The following is a 13,641-nucleotide window of genomic DNA, read 5'->3' as shown; positions in this document are numbered from 1 at the left end:
CCACTGTGCAGACCTGACTGTAAATTCTTGGCTGATGCTTTCAGTTCCACACTGAAGGGAGGGCTGTATTGTTGGATGGTGCTATTGTTGGAATGAAATGTTAAGCCAAGGCCTGGCCTGCTGTCTCCTTTGGCAAAGTGGAGCTTGTCAGATTGCACTCACAATACATTACGTCATTTCTGTGACCTTCAAAGACTTAATAAACACCAATGGCAGCAATCCCAATCACAGAACCCACTTTACAGAAAATCACCACATCATTGCTTGAGAATAGAAGCATGATGCTGTACTCAGATCATCAGTTAAGGGGGCAGTTAAATACAAGATAGGTGGCACATGGCCATAGATTATAGTCTCCTGACGGGAGCCGAAATATTTCAGGCTGAGCACTGGCACAGATGATGCACACATGCATTTACTCTGCTGTTTTCAGTATAGCTTTGGTCAACAAGGAATTCCGACAAAAACAAACAAAGTCTTTTCACAGGTTCAATAACTCAGTTCTGAGGAAGGGTCATCAGACCCGAAATGTTAACTCATTTTTCCTGCACAGATGCTGCCAGACCTGCTGAGCTTTTCCAGCAACTTGTTTTTGTTCAACAGCTTTCCATCTCAGCCCTGGCTTTTAGAACATAGAAAAGTACAGCCCAGTACAGGCCCTTCAGCCCACAATGTTGTGCCGTGGAATAATTCTAATCCAAAAATAAAATAACCTAACCTACATTGCCCTCAATTCACTGCTGTCCATGTGCATGTCCATCAGTCGCTTAAATGTCACTAATGACTCCGCTTCCACGACTACCACTGGCAAAGTATTCCATGCGCTCACAACTCTCTGGGTGAAGAACCTCCCTCTGATGTCTCCTCTATACCTTCTTCCTAACACCTTAAAACTATGACCCCTCCGGGCAGCATCCTGGTAAACCTCCTTTGCACCCTCTCCAAAGCCTCCACATCTTTCCTATAATAGGCCAACCAGAAATGGATACAATATTCCAAGTGTGGTCTCACCAGGGTTTTGTAGAGCTGCAGCATAACCTTGTGGTTCTTAAACTCGATCCTCCTGTTAATGAAAGCCAAAACACCATATGCTTCCTTAACAACCTTATCCACCAGGGTGGCAACTTTGAGGAAGCTATGCACTTGAACACCAAGACCCCACTGTTCCTCCACACTGCCAAGAATCCTGCCTTTAATCCTATATTCAGCATTTAAGTTCGACCTTCCAAAGTGCATCACTTCACATTTATCCAGGTTGAACTCCATCTGCCATTTCTCAGCCCAGCTCTGCATTCTGTCAATGTCTCGCTGAAGCCTGCAATAGCCCTCGATACTATCAATGGCACCTCCAACTTTTGCGTCATCAGCAAACACACTAACCCACCCCTCAACCTCCTCATCCAAGTCATTTATAAGAACTACAAAGGGCAGAGGCCCAAGAACAGAGCCCTGCGGGACACCACTCAGCACTGACCTCCAGGCAGAATACTTACCATCTACAACCACTCTGCCTCCTGTCAGCCAACCAATTCTGAATCCAGACAGCCAAATCACCCTGTATCCCATACCTCCTGACTTTATGAATGAGCCTGCTGTGGGGAACCTTATCAAATGCCTTGCTGAAGTCCATGTGCACCACATCCACTGCGCGACCCTCGTCAACCTGTCTCGTGACTTCCTCAAAGAACTCAATAAGATTTGTAAGGCATGACCTGCCCCTCAAAGCCATGCTGACTCTCTTTAATCACGCTATGCTTTTCCAAATAATCATAAATCCTATCCCTCAGAATTCTTTCAAAACCTTGCTGACCACAGACGCAAGACTGGTCTGTAATTTCCAGGGATTTCCCTATTCCCTTTGTGAAGAGGAACATTTGCCTCCCTCCAATCTTCCGGTATGACTCCCGTGGAGAGTGAGGAAGCAAAGATCTTCGCCAGTGGCATAGCCACCTCCTTTCTCGCTTCATGGAGCGACCCAAGATAAATCTGGTCTGGCCCTGGGGGCTTATCAATCTTAATGTTTGCCAAAAGTTCCAGCACATCAACTTTCTCAATCTTGATCTGTTCTCCTGGGTATTCTCCAATCACTTTTCTTCTAGGACCCCATTGTTTTCTGCTGCTATTAGTAGTCCTCATTTTCTGCTGGAGCTGAGTGGCTGTGGTTACTAATTCACTCCTCTCCACTCACTCCTTCTCCTACTGCCACTCCCGCCACCCCACCCACCCACCGCTCTTTAATTTGCCTTCGTCTAATTCCCACAACAACTGAGGTTACCGTGACGGACTCCCCTTTTCAACCTCTCCCCTCCCTTAAGGGGTGGCGAACCCTCAGACTCTCCCTATAGTGAGAGAGAAGCCCAATGATCTAACAAGGTGTGGAGCTGGATGAACACAGCAGACCAAGCATAAATCTCAGATCAAATAAAAAGTATTTCTTGCATTTGCCTACAAACTTAATACAGAGGTGATAAGTGAACGCAAAGTTGTGTATTTTTTGTCCTAATGTCAACTGCAAATACAAGGGATATGTTTAAAAGGTATTTTCACCTGGCTGGAACAACAAAGGGATGAGTAGTTCACCCTTAGTTGTAGTCAATGGCTTTTGCCTCAAAAATAATTCATCTGGTCAATGACACTACCCTTCCCTATCAGGGACAGTAGGACCTGCCGATCCTGGAGGATCTGAGATAACAAGGTGTAGAGCTGGATGAACGCAGCATCAAAGGAGCAGGAAAGCTGACATTTCATGCCTAGACCCTTCTTCAGAAAAGAAACATCAGCTTTCCTGCTCCTCTGATGCTGCTTGGCCTGCTGTGTTCATCCAGCTCTACACCTTGTTATCTCATTCTCCAGCATCTGCACTTCCTACTACCCCAGCCCATCTGATGGGACTATGATGGCTTTACCTTTAATTGCTCACATTTACTAGTTCTGACAAAAGGTCAATATTGTAGAGGGAAACTTCAACCAAAAGTGACAGCTTTGGGTCACACCAGGTTGGAGAGGTGGGAGATTGGAGTGGTATCAGGTGACCAATCCAATCCACCCATTTCCAGCTTTAAAGGCAGGCTCAAAGCCTTAGGACATTCAACTTTGACTCAGAAGCTGTCACTTTTCCAAAATTCCGGCATTCTATCAACTCCATCCAGGTGAAGACTGGGGAGCACTAGGAGACTAGTTTCTTTACCCTGACTTTCTGACTCCAATGGCCGACCTGGGCAATACAGACAGTCTTATTGAGAAACCCTCACTTCGGCAGGCCACTACCACACCCTCCCTACCCCACACCATCTTCCCTCCCAAATTATCTGCTCCTCTCCCTACAAATTCCCTCAATTTTGTTTCCTTTTTACGCCTCCAACAGTGGCAGGATTGCACTTTTTCATTCTGCGAACTCAGAACTTGGGGTTACAGTAAAAGGATATTGAGGTAGGCTGTACAAGTGGATTGGCCATGCTGTGTTGCCCATAGTACCCAGGGATGTGCAGGCTAGCTAGGTTAGCCATGGGAAATACAGTGTTACTAGTTCAGGGTAGCAAGGTGGGTTGCTCAGAGCATCAGTGCAGACGAGATGGGTCAAATGGCTTGCTCCCCCACTGTAGGGATTCTAAGATGAAGAAGAGAAATTTCCTCATCCAGAGAGTGAGGAGCCTGTGAAACTCTCTGCTACAGGAAGAAGGTGAGTTTAAAGCATTAGGAGGTATATATAGTTCATCGAATCCCAACTGTGTGGAAACAGACCATTTGGCCAACAAGTCCACACCAAACTTCAGAATATCTCCTTAATCTACACATCCCCGAACACTATGGGCAAGAATCTTGGCCTGCACGTCTTTGGGCTGTGGGAGGAAACTAGAGCACCCAGAGGAAACCCACACGGACACACGGAGATTGCTCAAACTCCACACAGACAGTCGCCCAAGGGTGGAATTGAACCCAGGTTGCTGGTGCTGAGAGATAGCAGTGCTAACTGCTGTGCCACTGTACCATCCCCACTGAGCCAAGGGATCAAAAGGATACGGGGAAAAAGCGAGAATGGGGATGATTAGCCCCACTCATATTGAATGGTGATACGGGCTCGAAGGGCTGAATGGCCTGTTTCTGCTCAGTTTTCTTCATCCTCAGGTCATAGACACCTCCTCCCAAAAATCAAAAACTGATTGCATCCAAACCTGAAACAGATAGTGATAAACCCGAAATTGAGGCCTGTGCGATACACCATCTCAAATCAGTCTGACAATAACACAGGCATCCAGCTACATGCAGCTTATTTGTTGTTCATTCGTGGGATGAGGATGTCACTGGCTAGGCCAGCATTTATTACCCATCCCTAATTATGCAGAGTGCAGCTAATAATCACCCACATTGCTGTGGGTCTGGAGTCACATAGGCCAGATCAGATAAGGATGGTAGTTTCCTTCCCTAAAAGTGCATTAATGAACCAGATGGGCTTTTCCAACAATTGACAATGGGTTCATGGTCATCACTGGACTCAATTCCAGATTTTTTTAAATGACTATCTGCCTTGCTAGAATTTGAGCCCAGGTCCCTGGAACATTACCTGGGTTGCTGGATTAGTTACATGATAAACACCACCATGCCAACACCTCCATATGGCTCCAGCATTGAGTAAATTCAAAGCTAACCTTTGCTCTCAATTCCACTTTCCCAGCTCATCCCAATATTCCCCAGGAGAGTGATCCCTGCAAAAGTCTCCTTTCAAAAAACGTACGGTGAGGGATGCAGACAGCACTCCTCACCACAGCCAACACTCCCCTCAAGCTCAGGAGACCCTACTTTACTCGTCAGAAGCCTCTAGCAATTAACAAGTGCTAAGAAAAGCCAGTTTAGTGTGACCTACCGGAGTCTCAATGTGAAACTCTGCAACAGCGAGGGAAGCAACTGTCTCAGGTGAAGCCCCCCAGACCCTGTACAGACCCACTCATGGCAGTATTCACTGACATCTTTAACCTCTCCTTACTACGATCTGAAGTTCCCACCTGCTTCAAGATAACCTTTGTAATCCTGGTACCCAAGAAAACTCACTCAGCGTGCCTCAATGATTGTCGTCTGGTGGCTCTGACCTGCATAAACTATGAAGTGTTGCGAGTTTAGACATGGCAAGCTGGTGTTGACATGAGCCTTGGTCCTTGGCAAGTTGCCTCCTAGCACAGGGCTGCACAGTGGCTCAGTGGTTAGCACTGCAGCCTCACAGCGCCAGGCACCCAGGTTCGATTCCAGCCTCCGGTAACTGTCTGTGTTGAGCTTGCACATTCTCCCTGTGTCTGCATGGGTTTCGTCCGGGTGCTCCAGTTTCCTCAGTCCAAAGATGTGCAGGTTAGGTGGATTGCCCATGCTAAATTGCCCCATTGGGTTATAAGAGGATGGGTTTGGGTGGGATTCTCCAAGAGGCAGTGTGGACTTGTTGGGCCGAAGGGCCTGTTTCCACACTGTAGGGAATCTAAATATATTTGGACAGGGACATGGATGGGCAGGGAGCAAATGGACACAGACCCTTAGAAAATAGATGACAGGTTAGACAGAGGATCTTGATCGGCGCAGGCTTGGAGAGCCGAAGGGCCTGTTCCTGTGCTGTAGGTTTCTTTGTTCTTGTTCTTCTTTGTTGGAATCTAGAAGAATGAGTGGTGATCTCATTGAAATGGATCAGACCCATAAGGGGCTGAACAGCATAAATGCTGAGAGGATAGTTCCCTTCCTAGTAGAGTCTAGAACCACAGGGCATCATCTCAGAAAAAAGGGGCACCAAGGTAAGACTGAGATGGAGGAATTTCTTCTCTCAGAGGGTTGAGAGTCTTTGTAACACCTTGCTATACAGCGAGCTGTGGGGACAGAGTGCTTGTGTGTAGATTTAAGGCAAAGATAAGTTCTTGGGCAGCTGGGGAATCAAAGATTCTGCAGAAAAGGCAGGAAAATGAACATGAGGAGTGTCAGATCAGCTGTGTTCACATTGAATGTTAAAGCAGCCTCGAAGGAACAGAAGGGCCTACTCCTAATCCTATTTCTAATGAACAGAATGGATAGAAGATCTCCAGTCTGAATCCACAACCCCATTTGGTTTTAACAGAGACAGTCAACCAAGCAGCATCCAGGAGGAGAATCCTGCGTTTAAATATTTTAATGAGGCAGTGTTCCAATATTTGAGCTCTAACACTAGCTTACTGGTAAAACTAGTAAGCTAAAAGTGTCTCAAGTACTGTTGCAGTAAGCAGGGAAGTGTTTTTCCAGCACTGCTTCTGGGCAAAGAGGAAGAAATGTGAATCATAGGATCTCTACAGAGTGGAAACAGGCCATTTGGCCCAAGAAGCCCACGCTGGGCATTTCACCCAGACCATGTCTAACCCCCCTAACCTAAATATCCCTACACATTACAGGCAATTTAGCATGGCCAATCCACCTAGCCTGCACATCTTTGGATTGTGGGAGGAAACTGGAGCACCTGGAGGAATCCCACACAGTGGGGTATGGGCAATGCGCAAACCGCACACAGACAGTTGCTCAAGGATGAAATCGAACCCGGATTCCTGGTGAGGAGAGGCAGCAGTGCTAACCACTGAGCCTCTGTGCCAATTGCTGCAAAAGTTCCCACAGAAAAACAAACAGTTAAGGGCCGCAATGAGATCCAGAAAATGTGGATCATTTTCCATTTCTTCGGAGCCTCCTCTTGATGGAGACGGACACAGATGAGAAAACGCATCATTGTGCCCAGTGTGCCAGCTCAGCCTTAGACTAAGTGAGGTTAAGAGTACTTCAGGGTCAGAATCTCAAACCTGAGAGTGAGGTTTACTGGGCAGCAGTGATCCCCTCTCTCCTTGGCATTTCAGATGTTTGTACATGTACAGCAGGCATCTCAGGCAACTGGAGACGTAGCCCTAGCAGTGCCTTTGCAATAAATTCCAAATGCTGCCAACAGAAAACAATCTTGGCAGGGCCATCTCACCCAGCATTGGGGTGCTCAGAAATCAACTCCATGCAGTAAGACATGTGTCTGACAACTGTGACCAAGACAAACACCTGACCCTGGACCTTGCTCGGGATGGTCCTCACTCGTAGGAGGAAGGTGGGGGAGGAGAGAGAGAGCACCTTAGGGGTACAAAAGCTGATGTTTCAGTCCTAGACCCTTCATCAGAAAAGGGGGACAGGGAGAGGGTTCTGAAATAAATTGGGGGGGGTGGACTGGAGATGGATAGAGGAGAAGATAGGTGGAGAGGAGAGTGTAGGGAGGGGATAGGTCAGTCCTGAGGAGCGATCCTGATTTATGACCCACTGTAACAGAGGAGGTGCATTCCCAAAGGCTTCGGAGACATCAAGAGATTTCAGTGTGAGCGTGCACAGGAAGGTTTCAGGGGAGCGTGCAGGAAATGGATGTACAAGCCTGAAACAGCCCATCAAGCCAACCTTTCAAACACTGCCTGACAGTCTCACCCACCTCTGACAAAGTCTGCATCCTTATCAGTGTTTCAGAACCAGGCAAACAGAGGAAGCAGCTCAGCCCCACAGCTGAGGGACTGCTTAAGATGATATGACTAGAGGCATTAACATGGCAACTGTGGTGGAGCGGGTAAGGACTCAGGATCTGTACTCCATGGAGTTTGGACAGATGATTGAAACTTACTGAGTACTGAGAGGCCTGGTTTGATTGGACATGGAGAAGGTATTTCCATTAGTAGGGAAGACTACAACACAGAGGGATGGAATGACCATTTAGAATGGAGAGGAGGAGAAGAAATTTCTCCAGCCAGAGGCTGGTGAATCTATGGTACCTATTGCCATAGAGGTTTGTAAAGTTCAATCATATTTTAGTCAGAGATAGATAGGTTCTTGATCAGTGAATGGATCAAGGGTTACAGGGAGCAGGCAGGAGAATGGGGTTGAAAAACATGCCAGCCATAACGGAATGATGGGACAGACTCAATGGGCTGAATGGCCTAATTCTGCTCCTATACCTTATGCTTTTATGGACTACAATAAAAGGGAAACAAAGTAACATAGTGAATGAAATAGCACAAAAAAACTTTCAGATTAGCTCAAACGGAAGCCTGAGGCTAATCAAACCATTTGTTTGAACCTGCAGGAAATCCACAATGTTTGATAACGATTACACTGGTCATATCGAAGAACTGTGTACAAAATAAGTCAGACCTGTATGAATCGTTTGTAAGTTTCACTTTTTTTGAGTTTGTATGAAAGTTAACAGCGGCCAGATGCAGACAGTCGAACTCTCGAGGTACAAGCACAAAGCAGCTTTCATCCCCACCCCTCCCCAGAGACACAGACACAAAACAATTCCTTTTGAAAGAATTCAGCCCCAGCGAAACAGACCGATATCTGGGGCCTCCCTGCATTGCCAGCAAATGGCCCTTTCTGCTCTCTCACAGCAGCTGTATCTGACAGGCAGAGCGAGGAAGCCGGCAGGGAGGGGAAGAAAGAGCCGCGCAGAATCGATGAGCCAAGTTACGGCGAGAGTTGAATGAAACGGCTTCAGTTTCCCTGCATGGAAGAAGGAGGAGAAAACCGATTCCCTCCTGCTCAAGCGGAACCGACCCACAGACAGAACGATTTTACCTTGACGAAGCAAGACATTGCACAGCACCCGATAGAAAGATATTTCTCCCCTGCAGATACAGTTCCAGTAGGCTTTCAACCCAGAAATGGCAAAGGCTGTGAGTTAAACTGCCTGCTGCCTCAGTAATGGGAGAGATGACAGAGCTGAAATCTGTTACTCCTCTCAGGGAGATTTTTCTTTCCTCTCCACCGAAAACAGTCAGCTTCTTCCCCTCCCACTTCTGGCTCGAATCCAGGTTAAATACCATCTTCGATCACATGACTCACATGTTGCTCCATGAATCTGGGGTACAAGCTCCCAACCACGTCACTGATTGCTGCCTGAAATCTAATTGTCACCATCTTTACTTTGCTTTAGTCAGGAATTCTCTTCACACTTCCAAATCTGGGAAACTCGGGGACAGAAATGCGATCAGTCATAATGGGAACTGCAGAGGCTGGAGAATCCGAGATAACAAAGTGTGGAGCTGGATGAACGCAGCAGGCCCAGCAGCATCTCAGGAGCATCAGGCTCTCTGATGAAGGGACTGGGCCCGAAACGTCAGCTTTTGTGCTCCTGAGATGCTGCTTGGCCTGCTGTGTTCATCCAGCTCCACACTTTGTTATCAGGGACAGAAATGACACAGGTGGAGGCCAAAATGTTGAATGTTTTCCAGAAGGAATTTGATGTAGTTTTTAGGGCTAAAGAGCACAAAGAGAAAGCGGCTGAGTTGGATTCTGAAGAACGGTTTGAGGAAGGGTCACTGGACTGAAAATGTTAACTCCGACTTCTGTCCACAGGTGCTGCCAGACCTGCTGAGCTTTTCCAACAATTTCTGTTTTTGTTTCTGAGTTGAATGATCAGCCATGATTATATTGAATATTGGAGCAGGCTCGAAGGGCTGAATGGACCCCCACTCCTATTCTCTGTGGCTCTATTAAGCAAATCTGTCCAAGTCTGTTCTTTCTGACTCTGCCGTTCCCCCATCACCAGTCAATTGTGCCAACCCAAACTTCACCTCTGTATCTAGCCCAGCTTGGCATTTTAGTTTTTGGCTTCCTTTGGTTTAAATCCCACTGTGTCCTTGTGCCGAACTTCACATGCAGCAAAATCCTCTGAATACACTTTACAGTAGCAGCTGGTCAAGCATTGGAGCGAGGCAAGTCTCCGAGGGAAGGAAGAGGGTGACGAGGGCTTCAGCAGTTGGTCAGCTGATGTCGGGGCTGAGGTGACTGAGGTTTATAGAGATGCACAGTCCTGAGGATGGCTCTGATGGTTCAAAAAAGATGGCAAGCTGAGAGAATGTACTCTTCAACTTCAGACAGTGTTGAGGTTGAGAATGGAGACAGTGGTGTGGGAAGGGGGCTTTGGGACAGATTCTTGTAAACAGTGGCGTCAGTTTTCCCAGACCTGGACCGGAGGATCATCCTGCATCATGCCATGTGACAGACAAGCATTGTGGCAAATGGTGAGCTGCGACCAGTAAGGGTTGAAGTCAAGTTGAGTGTAAGGGGGCCAAGATTAGTCTCTGAGGAACTCCAGGGCTAACAGTGAAAATGGAACTCATTGCTTTCTATACCTGCTACAAACTCCACTCCCCAGCTATCAGTTCCACCCTCCCTTTGTGGTAACTGACCTCATGTTGAACCAGTGTGGTCACATTCTCAGCAATATATTGAATCCCAAGATAACCTTCAAGCCTCAAAGCTGCACCATTGCTAAGATTGTGTTTTCCTATCTCTGTAACAGACCCAGTCCCTGTCTCAGTTCTCCTGCTGCCATGTATTTGTTATCTCCCCACTTAGCTGTTCCCATGTTCCGATGATTGGTCTCCGGTATCCTTCTTCACATCAAGTCCTGTTCACCTATTGCCATACTCCCATTGACTTTTATTGGCTCACAGCAATTGATCCCTACAATCTATACAAAGCTTACCTTTGTTTTCAAAAGCTCCTGTAGCCTTGCCCTATTATATCTGTGTATTTTCTATCAGTCCTCCTAACACTTCCATGTATACCCAACTCTGTCCTCGGCTAAGCATCTCCAGTTTTGATTGCCACACCATTGGTGACTATATCTTCAGCTGTGGCTCAGTTGGTAATGCTCTCGCCCCTGAGCCACAAGGTCGTGGGAGACACAAGACTCACACCTGGGCTCAAATGCATACAAGCAAAGGCCAATGCATTACTGAGGGACCACTGCACTGTTGAAGCTACCATTTTCGGTTAAACCAAGGCCACATCCGCCAGTTCTGGTGGACATAAATGATCCAGTGGCACTTTTCACAAAGAGCAGTGGAATTATGCCAGCATCCTGATCCATGCCCAACCCTCAATCAGCACCACAGAAGGTAGATTATCTGGTTATTCTCACATTACCAGCTGCACTCGGAATGCACAATAATTGGCGAAATACGGACACTGACACAGGCAAAGCAGAAACAAAGCTTCTAAAACGTAACTTCTTTTGTCTAATGATACCATCTTCTCTCTTACAAAAGTACACAGAAAAGCCATACACACGGACCAGATACTGAACTTCAACAGTTACCATCCCAGCACACAAAAACAAAGATGCCTGCGAGCCCTATTTAAATGAGTTAAAACACACTGCAGCAACACAGAACTATGCTGAGAGGAAGAAGAGTACCACTTCCAGGTTTTCAAGATAATGGATATCCAAAAAACTGGGTCAGAATATTCCTACACGAACAACATCAGGAAGATGCTACACGCCCCGACACACTCAACACACTACCTTACGTCAGGAACACATCGGAACTAACCACAAGATTCCTACGACCGCTGGGCATCAAAGTGGCACACAAACTCACATCAACCCTGTGAAAACTGCTGCCCTGAATCAAAGACCCACTTCCCAGTATGGACAGGACTAATGTCATCTATAAGATCCCCTGCAGAGACCGCGAGAAACACTACATTGGACAAACAGGAAGGAAACTAACAAGAGTACATGAACACCAACTGGCTACAAAAAGACACGACCAATACTCACTCATTTCAATCCACATGGACAAGGAGAACCATGACTTCGACTGGGACAATATCAAGATCCTGGAACAATATCAAGATCCTGGGACAAGCAAAGCAGAGACAGGTACGGGAATCCCTGGAATGCTGGTACTCCATAAAAAAAGTCATCAACAAACACATAAAACTTGACCCCATATACACTCCACTGCGAAGAAAAACCAGAAGTGAGGCCATCAAGCTCAACAGGCTCCAGAGTTTAAATAAAAGGCGGGAAAACACAACGGCGCTTCATCGGAGGCTACACTGATGATGTTACCCAGCATGGTAATGATACATTTACGGAACAACCAGCTTGGTGAGCCACCCAGCCTCAACACCGTCTTCTCTACACAGCTCTTCTCATCTTTCTCACCCTCAGCACCACCAAGTACAAGGATCTTTCAGACGACTTTATCATGAAGCCTGAAACCTCTCAATTATGACCTCTTTCCCTTGCCATAGCTTGAAAGACCACACTTTCTCAAAGGATCTGGTCTAGGACTAGAGGGTACAGCCGGAGAGTGAGGGGCCAACCATTGTAGACAAAGGTGAAGAAGAATGTTTTTCCCTGAAAGAGGTAATGAATCTGTGGGATTCTTGACTGCACAGGTCTGTCAAGGCTGGATCATTCAGTATATTCAAGGCTGAGATGGACTGACTTCTAATCAGTAAAGGAATCAAGGGTTATACGAAACAGCTGGAAAGTGGAGTTGAGTATTATCAGATTAGCTATGATCCCACTGAGTAGTGGATAGGCTAGATGGGCTGAATGGTCTACTTCTGACCCACATCTTATGGTGTTATGACAGGCCTTTGCTCTTGGCCTGAGCTGGCAGTTTTTGTTAGTCTCACCCCATGGTTTCTGGACACACCCCTCCTGTCCCTGCTGCCAGCCCAACCTCTCTTCCTGATATTACAAACACTCTTCCTCAAGTATTTGCCCTCTCTTCTAAACAGAGGGGGATAAAGGTGTGGGTGCATTCAGTGTCCGAGAGACACCAAAACAGAGGGGGATAAAGGTGTGGGTGCATTCAGTGTCCGAGAGACACCAAAACAGAGGGGGATAAAGGTGTGGGTGCATTCACTGTCAGAGAGACACCAAAACAGAGGGGGATAAAGGTGTGGGTGCATTCACTGTCAGAGAGACACCAAAACAGAGGGGGATAAAGGTGTGGGTGCATTCACTGTCAGAGAGACACCAAAACAGAGGGGGATAAAGGTGTGGGTGCATTCACTGTCAGAGAGACACCAAAACAGAGGGGGATAAAGGTGTGGGTGCATTCACTGTCAGAGAGACACCAAAACAGAGGGGGATAAAGGTGTGGGTGCATTCACTGTCAGAGAGACACCAAAACAGAGGGGGATAAAGGTGTGGGTGCATTCACTGTCAGAGAGACACCAGAATAGGGCAGTAGATAACCACTTGAGTGCAGCGATGCAGAAACAACAGCAGAGGAACCTAAATAAAGGACGGAATTTGCACTTATGAAAAAAACACACACAGAACTGGTGGAGCTGGAAATCTGAAACAAATACGCAGAGATCTGGGGAAGCACAGCAGATGTGGCAGCAACTGCTGAGAGAAAAACAGAGTTATCATTTTGCATTCAGTAGATTAGATCCCCTACAGTGTGGAAACAGGTTCTTCGGCCCAACAAGTCCACACTGTCCCTTGAAGCATCCCACCCAGACCTATCCCCCTATAACCCACACACCCCTGAACACTACAGGCAATTTAGCATGGCCAATCCACCTACCCTGCACATCTTTGGACTGTGGGAGGAAACCAGAGCACCCGGAGGAAACCCACCCAGACACAGGGAGAATGTGCAAACTCCACGCAGTCACCCGAGGCGGGAATCAAACCCAGATCCCTGGTGCTGTGAGGCTGCAGTGCTAACCACTGAGCCACCGTGCCACCCAAAGTAACCAGAGTGGGACAGCTCCTTTAACCTAAATGTCAATGGATTGAAACCATTCTCTGCTATCTACATTACCCTTCAACTTATTAGACAGGCATTTCCACAATAATGGGATCAAACATTA

At 47.0% G+C, this 13,641-nt stretch overlaps 1 protein-coding gene across 2 annotated transcripts in view; it reads right to left on the bottom strand.

Moving 5' to 3' along the window:
- st6galnac3 (ST6 (alpha-N-acetyl-neuraminyl-2,3-beta-galactosyl-1,3)-N-acetylgalactosaminide alpha-2,6-sialyltransferase 3) overlaps positions 1-8,783 on the bottom strand; it is a 307,564-nt gene extending 298,781 nt beyond the window's left edge. For both annotated transcript variants that reach the window (XM_048538730.2, XM_059648118.1), the window contains exon 1: positions 8,584-8,783. In XM_048538730.2, coding sequence (XP_048394687.1) covers positions 8,584-8,601 — 18 coding nt within the window. In that variant the 5' untranslated portion in view covers positions 8,602-8,783. The remainder of the gene's footprint in view (positions 1-8,583) is intronic.
- Between the last annotated feature and the right edge of the window lie 4,858 nt (positions 8,784-13,641).

This window comes from Stegostoma tigrinum, chromosome 8, assembly GCF_030684315.1.
Source record: "Stegostoma tigrinum isolate sSteTig4 chromosome 8, sSteTig4.hap1, whole genome shotgun sequence".
Taxonomy (NCBI): Eukaryota; Metazoa; Chordata; class Chondrichthyes; order Orectolobiformes; family Stegostomatidae; genus Stegostoma; species Stegostoma tigrinum.
The sequence above is the reverse complement of the archived record's forward strand: the minus strand, read 5'-3'. Positions and strand labels throughout refer to the sequence as shown.